This window comes from Trichechus manatus, unplaced genomic scaffold (assembly GCF_000243295.1).
Source record: "Trichechus manatus latirostris isolate Lorelei unplaced genomic scaffold, TriManLat1.0 scaffold00010, whole genome shotgun sequence".
NCBI classification, from domain to species: Eukaryota; Metazoa; Chordata; class Mammalia; order Sirenia; family Trichechidae; genus Trichechus; species Trichechus manatus.
The window spans coordinates 2,154,108-2,172,931 of NW_004443946.1; the positions used below are offsets into that span (position 1 = coordinate 2,154,108).

General features: G+C 36.8%; 1 protein-coding gene across 4 annotated transcripts in view; it reads right to left on the minus strand.

Moving 5' to 3' along the window:
* The window catches only part of MAP4K5 (mitogen-activated protein kinase kinase kinase kinase 5), a 123,493-nt gene that overhangs the window by 73,905 nt on the left and 30,764 nt on the right, over window positions 1-18,824 (minus strand). For all 4 annotated transcript variants that reach the window (XM_004370847.2, XM_023726163.1, XM_023726162.1 and 1 more), the window contains exon 3: window positions 16,093-16,150. In XM_004370847.2, coding sequence (XP_004370904.1) covers window positions 16,093-16,150 — 58 coding nt within the window. The remainder of the gene's footprint in view (window positions 1-16,092; window positions 16,151-18,824) is intronic.

Consider the following 18,824-nt stretch of genomic DNA (forward strand, 5'->3'; position numbering starts at 1 on the left):
CCAATTGAGCTAGATGTTCCCCGAGACCATGGTCCCCACAGCCCTCCGCCCAGCAATTCAGTCCCTCAGGGAGTTTGGATGTGTCTATGGGGCTTCCAAGGTCACCCTTTTTAACTATGTAGTCCACCACGTGTCTGTCAGTTTGTTGTACCATGGTGGCTTCTGTGTTGCTGTGATGCTGGAAGCTATGCCACCGGTATTTCAAATGCCAGCAGGGTCACCCATGGACAGGTTTCAGTGGAGCTTCCAGACTAAAGACCTGGCAGTCTACATCTGAAAAAAACTTGGCCAGTGAAAACTTTATGAAGAGCAGCAGAACGGTGTATGATACAGTGCCAGGAAGATGAACCCTCAGGTTGGAAGGAACTCAAAATATGACTGGGGAGGAGCTGCCTCCTCAAAGTAGAGTCAAACTTAATGTAGTGGATGGAATAAAGCTTCTGGGACCTTCATTTGCTGATGTGGCACAACTCAAAATGAGAAGGAACAGCTGCAAACATCCATTAATAATGGGAGCACGGAATGTACAAAGCATGGATCTAGGAAAATCAGAAGTCGTTAAAAATGAAACAGAGCACATAAAGATGGAGACTCTAGGCATTGTGAGCTGAAACGGATTGGTATTGGCCATTTTGAATTGGACAATAATATGGTCTACTACACCAGGAATTTCCTGACTATGCAAAGGCATTCGACTCTGTGGATCGTAACAAATTATGGATAACACTGTGAAGAATGGCAATTCCAGAACACTTAATTGTGCTCATGAGGAACCTGCACATAGATTAAGAGGCAGTTGTTCGAACAGAACAAGGGGATACTGCCTGCTTTAAAGTCAGGAAAGGTGTGTGTCAGGGTTGTATCCTTTCACCATACTTATTATTCAATCTGTATGCTGAGCAAATAATCTGAGAAGCAGGACTATATGAAGAAGAACAAAGCATCAGGTTTGGAAAGACTCATTAACAACCTGTGTTACGCAGATGACACAACCTTACTTGTTGAAAGTGAAGAGGACTGGAAGCACTTACTGATGAAGATCAAAGACCACAGCCTTCAGTATGGATTACACAACATAAAGAAAACCAAAATCCTCACAACTGGACCAATAAGGAACATCATAATAAACAGAGAAAAGATTGAAGTTGTCAAGGGTTTCATTTTACTTGGATTCACAATCAACGCTCATGGAAGCAGCAGTCAGGAAACCAAATGATGCACTGCATTGGTCAAATCTGCTGCAAAAGACCTCTTTAAAAGACTGAAGAAGAATTAACGTCTTTGAATTATGGTGTTGGTAAAAAATACTGAATATATCATGGACTGCCAGAAGAACAAAAAAAATCTGTCTTAGAAGAATACAGCCAGAATGTTCCTCAGAAGGAAGGATGAGACGTCATCTCGTACACTGTGGACATGTTACCAGGAGGGACCAGTCCCTGGAGAAGAAGATCATGCTTGGTAAGGTAGAGGGTCAGCGAAAAAGAGACAGGCCCTCGAGGAGACAGATTGACACAGTGGCTGCAACAATGGGCTCAAACATAACAATGACTGTGAGGATGGCACAGGATCTGACAGTGTTTTGTTCTGTTGTACATAGGGTTGCTGTGAGCTGGAATCGACTTAATGGCACCTAACAACAGTACCCAAAAGTATCTTCAGCTCTATTTTATCTTGTATTCAAAAGCAAATTCGATCTAACTGAAAGAGAGTACCTTAGTATTAAAATTGGTTTTTACCCATTAAATGTCACAAAATTTCTACTTAGCCTTAAATTAGTTTTCTGTATCTATTATTTAAAATCAATAAAAGAACATTTTTGGTGTATATCTGCACCCTCATATTAACATTTTCCACCAGTTCAGACTTCAACTTTCCAAAAAGTGAAGATAAACCAAAAAACCAAACCCACTGCCATCGAGTCAATTCTGACTCATAGTGACCCTACAGGACAAAGCAGAGGTTGCTCCAAGGCTGTTAATCTTTACAGATGCAGACTGCCGTATCTTTCTATTGCAGAGCAGCCTGGATACAGTATCAATATTTTATTTTACAGATTATATTTTAAAAATCAAGATTGTTAGATTTTTAAATAAAAGCAGAAACTAAAAAGCTAGAATATACCACTTAACCAAAATAACTGACCTTTGTCCCGTTTGGCCTAAGCGCCTGCTTTGGGATTTATTTCAAGAACATTCATAGGGCAAGTAATGGCTGTTTAAACCTTTGTATACTTCTTGCCTTTTTTTCAATTTATTCTATTTTCTCTCTTTTTACTTCCAGCAAACAGTCAAGGTATTAAAAAGCAAAACTGAGGAAAGTTCTGAACATCTTTTCAAACATCTTTAAAGATTTCTACTTATTTTGAAACTAAAGAAACAAATTTAACTTGCTATTTTATTTAAAAATACTGGACTATTTCCAATTTCGCATGTTAAAAGTAAGCAAGCAAACAAAAGTATATTGGTGATGTTTGCACAACGTGATTGATGTAACTGTTCTCACTGAATTGCATACATGAAAGATGCTGAACTGACAATCATTGTGTTATTTATGTTTTTACAACAATGTTTAAAAAGGCTGAAAAATGTATTGCATTAGTCACTCTGGGCAATGATGTTATTAAATTCTAGCCCCGTAATCAAGGAGCCCTGGTAGCACAACAATTAAGCACTCGGCTGCTAACTGAAAAGTTCATGGTTTGAATCCACTCTGTGGCTCCGTGGGAGAAAGACCTGCCAATCTGCTTTCATAAAGATTACAGCCTTAAAAACCTTGTGGGGCAGTTTTACTGTGTCAACTGGGGACGCTATGCGTCGAAATCAACTCATCGGCACCTAAAACAACAAGCAAGGCTCACACAATTTAACAAACTATAAGGTGTGTAACTTTTAAATACTACCTTGCAGTTTCATCATAAAAGAGGGATAAGATAATGGAAGATGAAAGAGGGAATGGAAAGTATGATTCTGACCAGCAGTTTTTCCAGGAATCTTGCTCCTGCTGAGGCTGCTCGCTGTCACTAGCTACAGACTATACTGCTGAGGAAAATGAACATCTATAAAACACATTCAAGGGTTGGGTGGAATTCAAACATAAGACAGGAAAACATGGTGGCATGCACCATCATTATATCTGCTCACTTTTCTAAAGCAGTTCAGATGCCTGACCAAAGAGATGGAAAATGCAACTAAAACTCAAAATGGTATTGTTGGTATTATATATTTTCAATGCTAATCACAGGTAAGGCAAACTCTATGTGAATAATCACCTACTATAAAAATGAGACATAGAAATGATTAAATCATTCCTGAAAATAATCACTTGCCTGTATACACAAAGGGCAACAAGAATAGGGACATAGGAAGGAATGCTGACTTCATTTTCTTTTATAATTATTTTTGTGGCTAATTAAAAAAATTCAATTATCTGTACCTATCTATTTTTATTCTTAACTCTAAGTCTTAGGAAAAGCCTCACAAGCAATCTGTTTCAGTAAAATTTTAAACATAATATCATTATAAAATTCAACTGCCAGGGGCAAGTCAGTAAATTTGTAATAAAATTTAGGACTCTAAAATTACTATAAACTTTAATAACCTATTTTTAACTGGAGGGAGGAGGAAGGGAGTATTATCAAGTTTACAGCTGGAATTTTACTTACTTAAAAGTAAAAAAGTCTTGTTAATGTTTTACCAGACATAAGGCTTTTTCTAAGTCACACTGGCAAATAATCATCTTTTCATGTCTAAATATAATTCTAAATCAGCTCATCTGTTAAATCCATACAAGGAAGTGCTTTTGTATTACACTGGCTTTAGTGAAATTTTAAAAAAGCTGCTGAGTACAGTTAAGAATTCATTTCTGAAATATAGCTGGCTACAGAATTATTTGAAGTATCTGACCTGAGAGTTGGGGAAATTCATTAGCATGCCATATTTTTGACCTAAACATTTTCTTGAGTCTGTTCCAAAAATGTGGAAAAACACCATGTACTTAGACTTTATTGACAGTGCTATAAAACAAACAAACAAACAACAACAACAACAACAAAACCCATGGTATAAAACCTATGGTCCATACAGAAAATATTTAAAGAAAAGTAAAATAAAAACCCACAAATAAAACAGAATGAAACAACCCAAATGAATAAAATCACTGTCACAAACAGAGGGTAAATTCTTCAAATTCTAAAGCACAGATGATGGAAAAATATAAAACTACTTATGAAAAAAGTACATATATTTAAAATATGAGAAAAACTTATTTCTCAGGTCATTAACTTAACAGTTATTATTTAATGAAATTATAATTAGCATTGGCAATGAATCAAAACCAGAAGATAGTGCTGCATATTAAGGCCTAACTTTCTTAACATCACAGACTAGAGAAGATATTCAGTATTAGCGTATCACCGAAGAGACAAGATCTAAAATAAATTAGTTTATACTACCAAAACCAAACCAAAAGAAACAAGGAATCAAACTATACTATAAATAGATCGTTATAAAAATCAAAACCAGAATACCAATCTATAATTGTCTATGACATGAATTTTCCTTAGCATTAAATTCCTCACTATGCTAAAAGCTGGCAGTTTCAAGTGGTTCAGTAGTTACTGTTATTTTAAAAATTAGCTGGGTCACAAAACACTATGTGTATAAGTTTCCAAACGAGTAACTTGAGCTGTAAACTTTCAGCTAAAGCACAATTTAAAAAATAAATATATAAAAGACTGGGGAGGGGGAGGGAATTAGCTGGGGGTCAATTTTGATGTGGTTTTAGTATCCTAAATTGAAAATAATCCTAGAATTAAAAACAAGCATTACTGAGTTGTAATAACTGCAAAATACTTTATTTCTAACATACCACTAATTTAAGACAAACATTTATTTTACCACTTTATGAGACACTAAGAAAAAAAATGCTGATTAAACTATGAAGACACCATTTATTACAAGACAAATCTCAATTCAGACATTTTTTAAATGTGGGGGAAAACATGATTTTTAGAGTTGATGAAACACAGTAAATGTTCACTTTCTGAATATGGTATAAACATGCTCCAACTCCTGGGCTGGATTTCATAATGGTCCTCCTTTACCCCCTTCTGATTTATCATTAAGTCTACCAAAACTGAAAAACTTCAAATAAGTAGGTTCATAAAGGATAATCATCAAAACCAAAATTGCAGGGGAAAATGGGATTTTAAAAAAGGATATTTAAATTGGTCCCAACCTACCTGGAGCAAACGAGAATGAAGAACACCAAAGACACAAGGAAAATATTAGCCCAAGAGACAGAAAGGGCCACAGAAACCAGAGACGCCATCTGCCTGAGACCAGAAGAACTAGATGGTGATTGGCTACCACCAATGACCACCCTGACAGGGAACACAACAGGGAGTCCTTGACAGACCGGGAGAAAAGTGTGGAGCAGAACTCAAATTCACGTAAGAAGACCAGACTTAATGGTCTGACTGAGACTGGAAGAACCTCTGAAGCCACGGCCCCTGGATGCTCTGTTAACCCAGAACTAAAACCATTCCTGAAGCCCACTCTTCCAAACATTAGACTGGACTATAGAACATAAAATAATACACGTGAAGAGTGTGCTTCTTAGTTCAAGCAGATTCACGAGACCAAAAGGTAGGCTCCTGTCTGGAGGCACGATGACAAGGCAGGAAGGGACAGGAACTGGTTGAATGGACACGGGAAACCCGGGGTGGAAAGGGGGAGTGTGCTGTCACATTATATGGATTGCAACTAATGTCACAATCAACAATATGTGTATACATTTCTGTATGAGAAATTAACTTGAGCTGTAAACTTTCACCTAAAGCACGCACACGCACACATGCACACGTGCACACACACACACACCAAGTGTATTTATCAGGGGAGTCCATGGGTGGTTCAAATGGTTAAGCGCTTGGCTGCTAACTGAAAGGATGGCAGTTCAAGTGCCTCAAAAAAAGGCCTGGCAATCAACTTCCAAAAATCAGCCATTGAAAATCCTATGGAGATAGATTTTTTTCTGACACACATGGGGTCACCATGAGTCAGAATCAATTTGATGACAACTGGTTTCGTTTTTGGTATATTAGGACTTCTAGGAAACACGGTACATAAATTAAAAACGTCCCAAAATTAAAAGAGAGTGCCATCAGCACTGAAACTAGGAAAGCGTTTCAAACTCACTCTACTTGCAGAAGTGTCACTCAGGTACCTGAATAATGTGGATTAAACAAAAAGACTCACTGATACTCTTAAGAAAAGTTTATGCTCTGGAGAAAGAATTCAAACAATGTACAAAGGAGAAGTCAAACAGAACCTGCTACAGGACTTTAGGGCATGTAATAAGGTCCAGACAGAACTTGATCAAAAATAAGTACAGCAGGAAAAACAATATGGCTCTCCCACAGAAATTCTACTCCCCCCACCCCGAAGTAAATAAATACAGGATGCAGAAGACATGGATAATTTATTTCAAAAGAAAATTTAAGACAATAGTGCTTCAAACTCTCAAGGAAATTAAAAAAAAAAGGAGTACTAGTGAATAAGGTAACAAAATAAGGTAAAAACAACCCTAGTGGAATTACATGAGGGGAGGGGGAACACAAGGAAAAATAATATCTGTAGAGAACTAATAAAAGCACTAGAAACAACAAGTAAAAGAAGCAATACTGGAGACAAACAAGTTAGTGATGCGATGGGCGGTCAAAAAAGAAAATCACACATAATGCAGAAAAGATTCATAAACATGAAGGAGAGAAAACAGATAAGGAATACAGACAATGGAGAAATAACATGAATAATTGGTATTCCTGAAGTAATAAAATTTTTAAAAATTTAAGAATGATAAAAGAAACCTTCATGAAATAAAGAACAAAAATTGCCAAAAAAAAAAAAAAAAGCCCACTGTGTTTCAAGAAAAAAAATCTGTAGAATTTATTAAGACCAAGATATATTCTGCTGAAATTACTAATTTCAAAGACAAAGAACCTCTAGCTTCTGCTACAATCAGGCAGAAGCAGCAAGTTACTAATAATGGGAAAAATAATAGCAGGCTGGTCTTAAGAGTTCTCTCCAACAATATTCAAGAGAGAAAATGAGGGTAGGGGGAGAATATGTGTGATCAATAATTCTATACCTAGTCAATTCTTATGCAAAGGCAACAGAAAGGCATTTATAATATTCATTTGTACAATTAATATTTAGTGAGTGCCCACTATGTGCCTACACTGTTCCAGGTGCTGAAATATAACAGTGAAGATAGAAGATCCCAATTCTCATGAATGTTACATTCTAGGAGAGGGAGACGGCAATTAACAAACATATGTAAGTAAAAAGAAAAGTATCAGGCAGTCACATGTCTTGTGCAGAAGAAAAAAATAACAAGTGAAATAAAATATTTTAAATTGGGTAGTCCAGAATGACCTGAAGACATGGCATTTAAGTTGAAAACACAGTAACAAGGAGCCTTGTGAGCCAAGTTCATAAAAAATAGTACTTCAGGCAGAAATGGAAGGGTTAGTTTAACCTGGACTGTTTAAATAGAAGAGCTGAGGAAGTGTAGGAAAGGGAGAGAGGTACAAAACGCATCGGAGAAGTATGCAGAGCAGATCACGTAGGGTTCTACAAGCAAAGTTGAAGCCTAGATATTATTTTAAGTGGATTTGGAAGCTTGGAAAGGTTTTAAGCAGGAGAGTGCTATGATCTGATTTATGTTTTTAAAAGGTCACTCCAGTTGCTTTGTGGAAACTGGATAATGGAGGATGGAGGTGGGGGAGAGGAAACAGGGAGACCAGGAGGATGGAGGTAGAGAAGTAGATGGATTCATGATGTTCTGGAGGTGGAGTTGAAGGAACCTGCAAACAGACTAACTTTAGAGGGCAAATAAAGGAGAGATGGAGAATGCCTGTATTTTTGATGTGGCCAACTGCCGAGTAAAATGAGGAAGGCTGAGGGAAGCGAAGGTCTGGCAAGAAAAATCAATTTGTGGATTCAAATTATATTATTCCTAATACTTACGGGAAAATCTATAATCTTTCCTATCAACAGATGAAACTAAGTAAGTTGGAACAGCAAAGTACAGAATGAAAAGACCAACGGCGGACACTGAATCTACTGAAATATAGAACTAAGTTTAAATAATTAGTAATTACATTTATAAGTATACTGTAAATATTATAATTCTTAAAAGAAAAAAGAGACTAACACACACACATTCACACCTCAGTATAATCAGAAAGTTCTGGGGCTAAATACCAAAATAAACTAACAAACATCTGGAGATTGGGAGAAGAGGAAGCAAATATGCAAATTTCAACATCTTTCACTGTAGTTAAGTCAATAGATGATTGCTTCATTTCTTAAATTGATAAATCAAAAAACATAAATTTAAGTATATTATTCAATGTCTTACAAGCCATCCTCTGGTAAAATTATAGACTGTGTGCCTTTCAACTTATCGGCAGTAAAAACAAAATTTTTTTTTCTTTAAAAGCTCAAGGAAACAAACAAAAAATGAACCAACAGAAGTAAAGACTAAACATTTGTCTAAACAATATAAACTCACCTATTAAAAGGAGAAAGACTCAGATTAGGTTATAAAATAAAACTCAAATATGCTTTTTTACAAGAAAAACACCTAAAAATCAATGACCCAGAAAGGATAAAAGTATAACAGTAGGCCCAGGTATACCACGTCTATCCTTCTGTATATCCACATAAATATAAACAAAAAGAAAGAAGAGCTGGCAATATCATTATTTGACAAAGTTACATTCAGGGTAAAACGGGCATTAAAGTGCACTAAGAAGATGAATGTTTAAGGATGAAGGCAAGTCACAATGGTAATGGAAAGACTGAAGTCACTGGCCAATATAAGTGACCAATGCATTATACATCTATTTATTTCTTTACTCTATCTCCCCCACTAGAATTCAAATTCCATGAGTATAAGAGTCTTTGCCCTTCTGTTCTCTTCTACATCCCTATCGTCTAGAATGGAGCTTGAATATATTATGTATTCAAGAAGCATTGTTAAGGTAAATGAAGATACAAACGTGAACTTTTTTACAAGTCAACTGACACAACACTGAAATACATTAAGCAAAAACTGCCACAAATGCTAGGAGAAATGGGCAGAACCACTATAGTAGCAGATAATCAGTGTTTCTGTCAGTCTTTGTAAGACTGGGCAAACAAAAATAAAGATGTAAGTGACCTAAATAACACAAGATTAAGGCTCATTTAATAGACTTATATTGAATTCTACAGTCTGCAAACAGATTACATGTTCTACTCAAGTATCCACGAAGTATTTTAAAAAACTGACCACATATTAGTTCCAAAGAACAAGTCAATAAACTTAAAAAAAAAAAAAAAAAAGTTAAGGTTCAGCTACATTCACTGACAAACCATTTAGAAATGAAAAGCTCTCTTGTAAACAACTCTTTAATCAAAGTGAAAATCAAAACTAAAAATTCCAAAACATCAAGAAAACAATAATGAGAAACTCGAGAACAAAATGTAGGGGTATACTTTGAATCTTATACTGTAAGAAAATGCATTCCTGGGAAAATACAAACTATCTAAAATTGATTTGAAAAGAAACAGAAAACATACACAGAACAGTAACAATGGAAGAATTTGAAAAATCTGTCAAAGAACCATATCTCAATAAATCTTAGGCACAAATCTCAGAGATGAAAATGTTTCAATTCATGAAATAATTCTTATGCTGTGTAAAACTTCCCATTTTTTGTTTTTACAAAGTCAGAATGGCACTGACACTCAAAAGAGAATTACTGGTCACTATCACTTAGAAGCCCTGGCAGTGCAGTGTTTAAGAGGTTGGCAGCTAACCAAAAGGTTGGCAGTTCGAATCCACCAGCCACTCCTTGGAAACCCTATGCAGAAGTTCTACTCTGTCCTATAGGGTCACTATGAGTCGGAATCGACTCGATGGCAACGGGTTTCGGATTTGGTTTCGGTTTATCACTTACGCGAAGTCCTTGGGTGGCACAAATGGTTAAGTGTTCAGATGTTAACCAAAAGGTTGGTGCTTTGAATCTACCCAGAGGTGCCTCGGAAAAAAGGCCTGGATATCTACTTTCGAAAAAATCAGCCACTGCAAAACCTTTGGAGCACAGTTCTACTCTGACACACATGGGGTTGCCATGAGTCAGAATCAACTTGATGGCACCTGATTTGACTTTGTTTTTATCACTTAAGAATGTAAATGTAAAATACCTAAATAAATTCTTAGCAAATAGAAGCCAATAGCATATCTTTATAAAGAGATCACACTATAGCCAAGAAAAGTTTATCCTAGGAATCCAAGGACAGAAAGTACTCAGAAATTCATTAATATAATTCATTATATTAACAGATAAAAAGAAAAATCAAGGTCTTCTTGATAGATGCTGAAACAGTATTTGATAAAACATTTATTTATAATTTATAAGTCCAATAAAAAACAAAAACAGGCTTTTAATATGATACATACACACACTACCACCACTACCAACAACACCCAAGTATCATGCTTAATTATGAAACACTGGAAGCATTACCCCAAAATTTGAAAGGCTGGGGACAAAATTATCATCATACATGATAGGATTATATAGTTGTAAAAAAAAAAAAATTTAAAGACTCGAAAAACTATCGGAAACAATATGAATTCCGTAAGACTGCCAGAGAAAAAAATAAAGCCAACAGTTTAAATAAATGTCAACGATAACCAATTAGAAACTGTGTAAGAAGGAAAAAAAGATCCCATTCACAACAGCAAGATTTACGTGGCAAAAACTATAAAACTTTCCTAAAGACCTGAGTAAGAAAAAGTCCTTACTACTGTCAAAAGGCCAAATCTTTTAAAATTCATCTTACAACATTTTTTTTTAATCTTTGATAAACATGATTTTAAAGTTCTCCTAAAAAAAAAAAAAAAAAAATACAGAACGGAAATGTCTGAAAAATACAAGCAATAAAGATTATAAAATTAAAAGATTTGGTAATCAAAAACAGGACAGTACTGAATTGGAAAAAAAAACTCACTAGGACAGAACACAAAACCCATGCCTAAACTGAAATTTAGTTTATGACAACCAGTGAGTAAAAGACAAGATTCTGTAGTAAATAGTTTGGAGAAATTGTCTGGCTACTCAAAAACAAATAGCTCACTTTCATCCCTTAGAACAAAATAGTTCCTGACGAGCAAACATTTAAATGTGGGAAGAAAAAAATGTGGGGAAAAAACTTAAAATATTTATATAAATGTCTAGTAGAAAAGCCTAAGTATGGGGGAAAGGGAAATAGAGAAAGCAGGACCAACAAATTTATTTTTTATTGTTGTAGTTTAGATGAAGTTTACATTTTAAGTTAAGTTTCCCATACAAACATTTATACATACACTGTTATGTGACCCTAATTGTTCTCCCCATACTGTGACAGCACACTCCTCCTTTCCACCCCTGATCCCTGATGTCCATTCAACCAGCAACTAACCCTCTCTGCCTTCCCATCTCACCTCTGGACAGAAGCTGCCCGTTTAGTCTCTTGTATCTACTTGAGCTAAGAGGCACACTCCTCATGAGTATCACTTTACATCTCACAGTCCAGTCCAATCCGTGTCTGAAGAGTTGGCCTCAGAAACTGTTTTAGTTCTGGGCTGATAGAGAATCCAGGGGCCATGCTTTCTGGGGTTCCTCCAAGGACTAATAAACTTATTGAAGAGAAAAAAATATTTCCAGTAAAGAAAAGTATCATAAACAGACAAACTAGAGAAACTTTTAAAACATATGATGAAGAGTCACTATTCTCAAAGTGCAAAAAACATCTAAAAACCAATAATAAAAGACAAATAATCTGACAGAGTTGGAGCAAAGCATGTAGTTGTTAGTTGCCATTGAGTCGATTCCAATTAAAGGCGACCCCATGTGTGCAGAGTAGAACTGCTCCACAGGATTTTCAAGGCTGTGGCCTTTTAGAAGCAGATCACCAGGTCTGTCTTCTGAGGCACCTCTGGGTGGGTTCAAACAGCCAACTTTTCTGCTAGTAGTAGAGTACTTAACCATCTGCACCACCCAGGGATTCCTGGGGCAAAGCATAAGAGCAGGCAATTAACAGAATATAAAAATGGTCAAATACTGAAATGACATCAATGTTTTACTGAACTTCTATGTTATTCTTTGAAGAAGGGTTTAAATACTATCTGGTCTTTATATATGGAAGACTTCTAACACAAATTAGTAACCTTTACAAAGCACAGCAGTGACAAATTCCAATCTTTCACAGGGTCTTAATTTATGGTCCCAGCAATTAATCCTTACATGTGAATAACATACACATAATTTTCTTTAACGAATTGCTTCCCTATGTTAATTCTAATATATGGTTTATTGAGAAATCAGAATCGTAAGACTTAAAAAAAATACTCATTAATTCATTATGTAACTTTAATAAAAAAATAACCCATACTCTCAAATCAAATACATCAAACTGTGCTGTAACAAGTCCAGCGCACTCACTGAAGGCACAGAAAGGATAAAGATCTTTGTTTCCTCCAGAAGCCCAGCCATTATCTTGACTACAACCATCACTTAAACACATCCTGAATATTTGATAGAGTGTTTCCTATCCAAGAGAGGCAAATGTTTGCATAGTTCTGTTATATTCCCTTCTATTTGTGTTAGCAACATTTTGGAGATCATTCTATACTAACGTGGAGCATAGTTTACCAAGAGGACTCTAAAACAAAAAAATGCTATTATAACAATTTCTAACTGATAGAAAAAAAAGATACCGTGTCATATCTGAAAGCTTATTTTTAAAGTGTTCCAGCATATGCTACCTCAGTAATGTCATCAACTCTCTAAAGAATCATACACATAAAAATCCAAATACTGCATTTGAAATGCAAAACTATTTTAACTGCTCAAATTAAGAAACTGTTTGATACATAATTATGGTCATAATCACTCTGTATGTCTAAGTTACCAGTTGCCACTGAGTTGATTCCAACTCATGCCAACCCCATGTGTGTCACAGTAGAACTGTGCTCCACAGGGTTTTTAAGGGCTGATTTTTCAGAAGCAGATCACCAGGCCTTTCTTCTGAAACACCTGTGGGTAGACTTGAACCTCCAACCTTTCAGTTAGCTGCCAAGCACGTTAACCACATTAACCATTTGCACCACCCAGGGACTCCACATGTAAGTTTATGAACCAACAAATGAACAAACCACACAATACTCACCCAACAGGTTAATAATTACTACTGTTCTCATTAGAAACTTTTAGTAAGGACATAAAAATTGTAACACTGTTTCAGGTTTTATACGGTAGTTTTGTTTTCAAAGAAAATTACTCAGTGTGTTCTAAAACAAACAAATAGCCTTCTGACCAGAATCGTCAAATCTAAATCAACTAGCCAGGGTATAGCTAACATATAAAATATCATTATCCCAAATATATTTCTTTTGAATTCATAAATTCTTATCCAAACACATCTGCCTTCTCCCCACACCCTCAAAAATTACAGAACACTTTCCTAATCAAATGTTCTTTTATAAAAGCTAAAAGTAAAGTGCAAATACTTCACTATAATTTAAAAACAAAATTAATGTCTTAGTTATCTACTGCTGCTGTAACAGAAATACCACAAGTGGATGGCTTTAGCAAAAAGAAATTTACTCTCTCACAGTTTAGGGGGCTAGCAGGGTGCCAGCTCTAGAGGAAGGCTTTCTCTCTCTGTCAGCTCTAGGGGAAGGCCTTGTCTCCTTTCAACCAAAGTGAACAATTAGGTACACTGCTCAAAGAGATTAGCCAGCAACCTGGTAGCAGGTTGATTACATTTGACCGCTTCCATCATGGAAAAGGCAACATTTTATTCTCACTGGAATAGACACTTACTCTGGATATATGGATTTGCCCTTCCTGCACGCAACCCTTCTGCCAAAACTACCATCTATGGACTTATAGAATACCTTATCCACCATCACGGTATCCCACACAGTGTATCACCTCGGATCAAGGGACTCACTTCACTGCAAATGAAGTATGCCAATGGGCCCATGCTTGTGGAATTCACTGGTCTTACCATGTTCCTCATCATCCTGAGGCAGCTGGCTTGACAGAACTATGGAACGTCTATCGAAAGACACAATTACAGTGCCAGTTAGGTGGCAATACCCGACAGGGTTGGGGCAATGTTCTCCAGGAGGCTGTATATGCTCTAAACCAGCATCCAATATATGGTGCTGTTTCTTCCATAGCCAGGATTCGTGTGTTCAGGAATCAAGGGGTGGAAATGGGAGTGGCATCACTTAATATTACTCTTAGTGACCCATTTTTGCTTCCTGTCCCCAAGACCCTATGCCCTGCAGGTCTAGAGATCTTAGTTCCAAAGGGAGGAACGTTTCCACCAGGAGACACAACACTGATTCTACTGAACTGGAAGTTAAGAATGCCATTCGGCCACCTGGGGCTCCCCATTCCTCTGGATCAACAGGCAAAGAAGGGAGTTTACTGTATTGGCTGGTGTGATTGAACCTGAATACCAAAGGGAAATTAGACTGATATTACATAATGGAGGTAAAGAAGAGTATGTCTGGAATACAGGAGATCCCTTAGGATATCTCTTAGCACTATCATGCCCTGTGATTAAAGTCAAGGGAAAGCTACAGCAACCCAATTCCGACATGACTACTAACGACCCAGACCCTTCAGGAATGAAGGTTTGGGGCACTCCACCAAGCAAAGAACCACAACCAGCTGAAGTGCTTGCTGAGGGCAAAGAGAATACAGAATGGGTGGCGGAAGAAGGTAGTTCTAAATACCAGTTATGACCACGTGAGTAGTTTGAGAAGAACTGTAACTGTTATGAGTATTCCTTCCTTGTATGTGTGCATCAAATATTTTTATTTTCTTCACTTATAAAATGTCAGATGTACTTGAGGCCAGTGTGTTTTCAGTTATACGTGTTAGTTGTATCATGTCATGCTCAAGTATGACTTTGTAACTGTCTTTATTAAGAGACTGTGTATGGTTTAAGGAGATGCGTACAGGCATCAAGTTGACAAGGCATGGACTGTGATCGTTAAGGTTGCATGTCAACTTGGCTGGGCTATGATTCTCAGTGGTTTGACAGTTATGTAATGATGCAGTTTGGCAGTTATATAATGTAGTTTGTAGTTATGTAATACTGTTAATTTGGCAGTTACATAATGATGTAGTTTTCTTCCATTTTGTGATATATGGAATCACCTCCATGATGTGATCTGATATGACTAGCCAATCAGTTGTTAAGGAGAGAGTTATGAATTGAATTGTGTCCCCCTAAAATGTGTATCAACTTGGTTAGGCCATGATTCTCAGTATTGTGTGGCTGGCCCACAATTTTGTGATCTGATGTGATTATCCTATGTGTTGTAAATCCTAACCGCTATGATATTAATGAGGCAGGATTAGAGGCAGTTATGTTAATGAGGCAGCATTCAATCAACAGGATTGTATCTTCAATCAATTTCTTTTGAGATATAAAACAGAGGAGAAAGCAGAGATAGAAAGAGGGACCTCATACCACCAAGAAAGAAGAACTGGGAGTGGAGTACATCCTTTGGACCCAGAGCCCCTGTGCTAAGAAGCTCTTACAGCAGGGGAAGACTGATGACAAGGACCTTCCTCAAGAGCCAACAGAGAGACAGAAAACCTTCCCCTGGAGCTGGTGCCCTAAATTTGAACTTCTAGCCTCCTAAAATGTGAGAGAATAAACTTCTGTTTGTTAAAGCCATTCACTTGTGGTATTTCTGTTACAGGAGCACTAGATAACTAAGACATACACATTGCAATTTTTATTTAGCAACAAAACTATCACATCAAACTAGGCTTTAACTAACAACATCCACTGGAATTTAATATAGCCATATTGGAGATGTTCTACTCCCCTGATAGCACATATAAACAAGAGTTCTTTTCAAAAAGAGGGAAACAAATCAGGAAGGAAATCTCTTTTAAAGTTCTGTATGTACGAACTGCAAAAGAAACTGCTTAAAAATCATCATAAGGGTTTTAATACATACCAGGCTCCAATTTGATAATTTTTACTGCAGCCAACTCTCCTGTATGTACATTTCTGGCCTAAAACAAAAATGAAATGAATTTTAAAAGTTAGTTAATTAGATAAAAATTACACAGTATATGTTAATTAGTTGCTTATCAACCATGCTTTTAACAAAGTTAAAAAACAAAATCATTATTTCCAATAATAAAAGTATATTCATTTTTTCATTAAACAAAAATATAGAAAACACACAAAAGTAGGAAAAAAACCACCATTAGACTCACCACTTGGAAACAACTAGTATTTAAAATTTTGGTGTACTTCCTTCAAGTCTTTTCCTTATATTTGGGTTTTGTTTTTTTTTAATTTTTTTATTCTACTTTAGATGAAGGCTTACAGAACAAATAGTTTCTCATTAAACAGTCAGTACACATATTGTTTTATGACACTGGTTAACAACCCCACCACGTGTCAACCCTCTTCCTTCTTGACCTTGAGGACGTTTTTTTTGGTGAAAATATACATAGCCAAAGTTACACCATTTTGAAAGTTTCTACATGTAAAATTCAGTGACATCAATTACATTCTTCCAGTTTGCCGCTATTCTCACTATCCTTTTCCAAATTATTCCATCACCATTATCTTCAACTCACTGTCCCCTAGGCTTCCCATCTAACCTTTCAAGTTGCTGTTGTCAATTTGATCTCACATTTTTTTTTTTTTTTTGTACCTTAGATGAAGGTTTCCAGAACAAATAGTTTCTCATTAAACAGTTGGTACACATATTGCCCTATGACAATGGTTAACAACCCCATGACATGTCAACATTGTCCCTTCTCAACCTTGGGTTCCCTATCACCAGCTTTCCTGTCCCCTCCTGCCTTCTAGTCCTTGTCCCTGGACTGCTGTGCCTCATTAGTCCTGTTTTATGAGGCTGTCCAATCCCCGGCTGAATGTTGAACTTTGGGAGGGACTTCATCACTGAGCTAAAAGGGTGTCCAGGGGCCATACTCTCAAGGTTTTTCCAGTCTGTCAGGACAGTAAATCTGGTCTTTTTTTGGTGAGTTAGAATTCTGTTCTACATCTTTTTCCAGCTCTGTCCAGGATCCTCTATTGTGATCCCGGTCAGAGTAGTCAGTGGTGGTAGCCAGGCACCATCTAGCTGTACTGAACCCAGTCTGGTGGAGGCCATGGTAGCTGTGGTCCATTAGTCGTCTGGACTAATCTTCTCCTTGTATCCTGTTCTCTTCATTCTCCCTTGCTCCGGAAGGGGTGAGACCAGTGGAGTGTCTTAGATGGCTGCTCACAGGCTTTTAAGACCCCAGACGCTACTCACCAAGGTAGAATGTAGAACACTGTCTTTATAAACTGTGTTATGCCAATTGAGCTAGATGTTCCCCGAGACCATGGTCCCCACAGCCCTCCGCCCAGCAATTCAGTCCCTCAGGGAGTTTGGAAGTGTCTATGGAGTTTCCATGACCTTTCCTTGTATAAGTTGTGCTGGCTTCCCCAGTAATGTGTACTGTCTTACCCTTCACCAAAGTTACCACTTACCTGTTTAGTTCCCCCCCATCCCTCCCATCCCTTGTAACCAACAAAGATTGTTTCTTTCTGTGTGTAAACTTTTACAGTAGAGGTCTCACACAATATTTGTCCTTTTGTGATTGACTTATTTCACTCAGCATAATGTCCTCCAGTTTCTCCATGTTATGAGATGCTTCACAGATTCATCATTGTTCTTTATCTTTGTATAATACATCATTGTGTGTATGTACCATAGTTTGTTTAACCATTCATCTGTTGATGGGCATCTAGGTTGTTTCCATCTTTTTGCTATTGTGAACAGTGCTTCAATGAATATGGGTGTGCATATGTCTATTAGTGTGACGGCTCTTATTTCTCCAGGATATATTCCTAGGAACAGGATTGCATTTTGTACTGCTTTTTTTTTGTGGTGCTAACGTTTCTTTGTTCCTCTTACTCTCCTGTGCTGAGTTCCTTTTGTTTGTGGATTTTTTTTTTCTTTTCTTTTTGTAGGTTTTGTTTTTACTGAGATTTCATGTTTTTCTTCTTTATTTTGATGAGTAGGTTTGTTAACTTTCTTTCTGGTTACCATGAAATTTACCCTTATCTTCCTGGATTTGTACCCGTCTATTATTACTTGGTATCGCTTGACTTCCTCTCCACTAGAAGGTTCTATACCTACACCATTTATTCCCTCTTTTATTGTTCTGATGCTGTTGTCATTCACAGATTAACCTCTCTGGTTCCCTTTTGTAATTCTTTTGGTTTTGCATAGTCCTTAAGAGTTTATTTCCTAGGTTGGTTTCTGGCTAGTACGATCCTGTGTCCTGTATTCAGCCTGTGGTCTGATATTGTTTGTTCTCAGATCAAAAGACTTCCTTTAATAAGTCTTGTAAGTTCAGCCTGGTTTTTACATAGTCCCATAATTTCTGTTTATCTGGAAATGACCTAATTTCACCATCATATTTGAAAAAGAGTTTTGTAGAATAGATTATTCTTGGCTGGCAATTTTTTTCTTTCAAGGCTTTATATATGTCATCCCACTGCCTTCTTGCCTACACAGTTTCTGCTGAATAATCCGAGCTTAGTCTTATTGTTTCTCCTCTGTATGTGACTTTTTGTTTTTCTCGAGTTGCTCTCAGGATTCTTTGTTTGTCTTTGGTTTTAGCAAGTGTGATTATGATGTGCGAGTGTGATTTTCTTTTGGGGTCTATCCTACATGGGGTT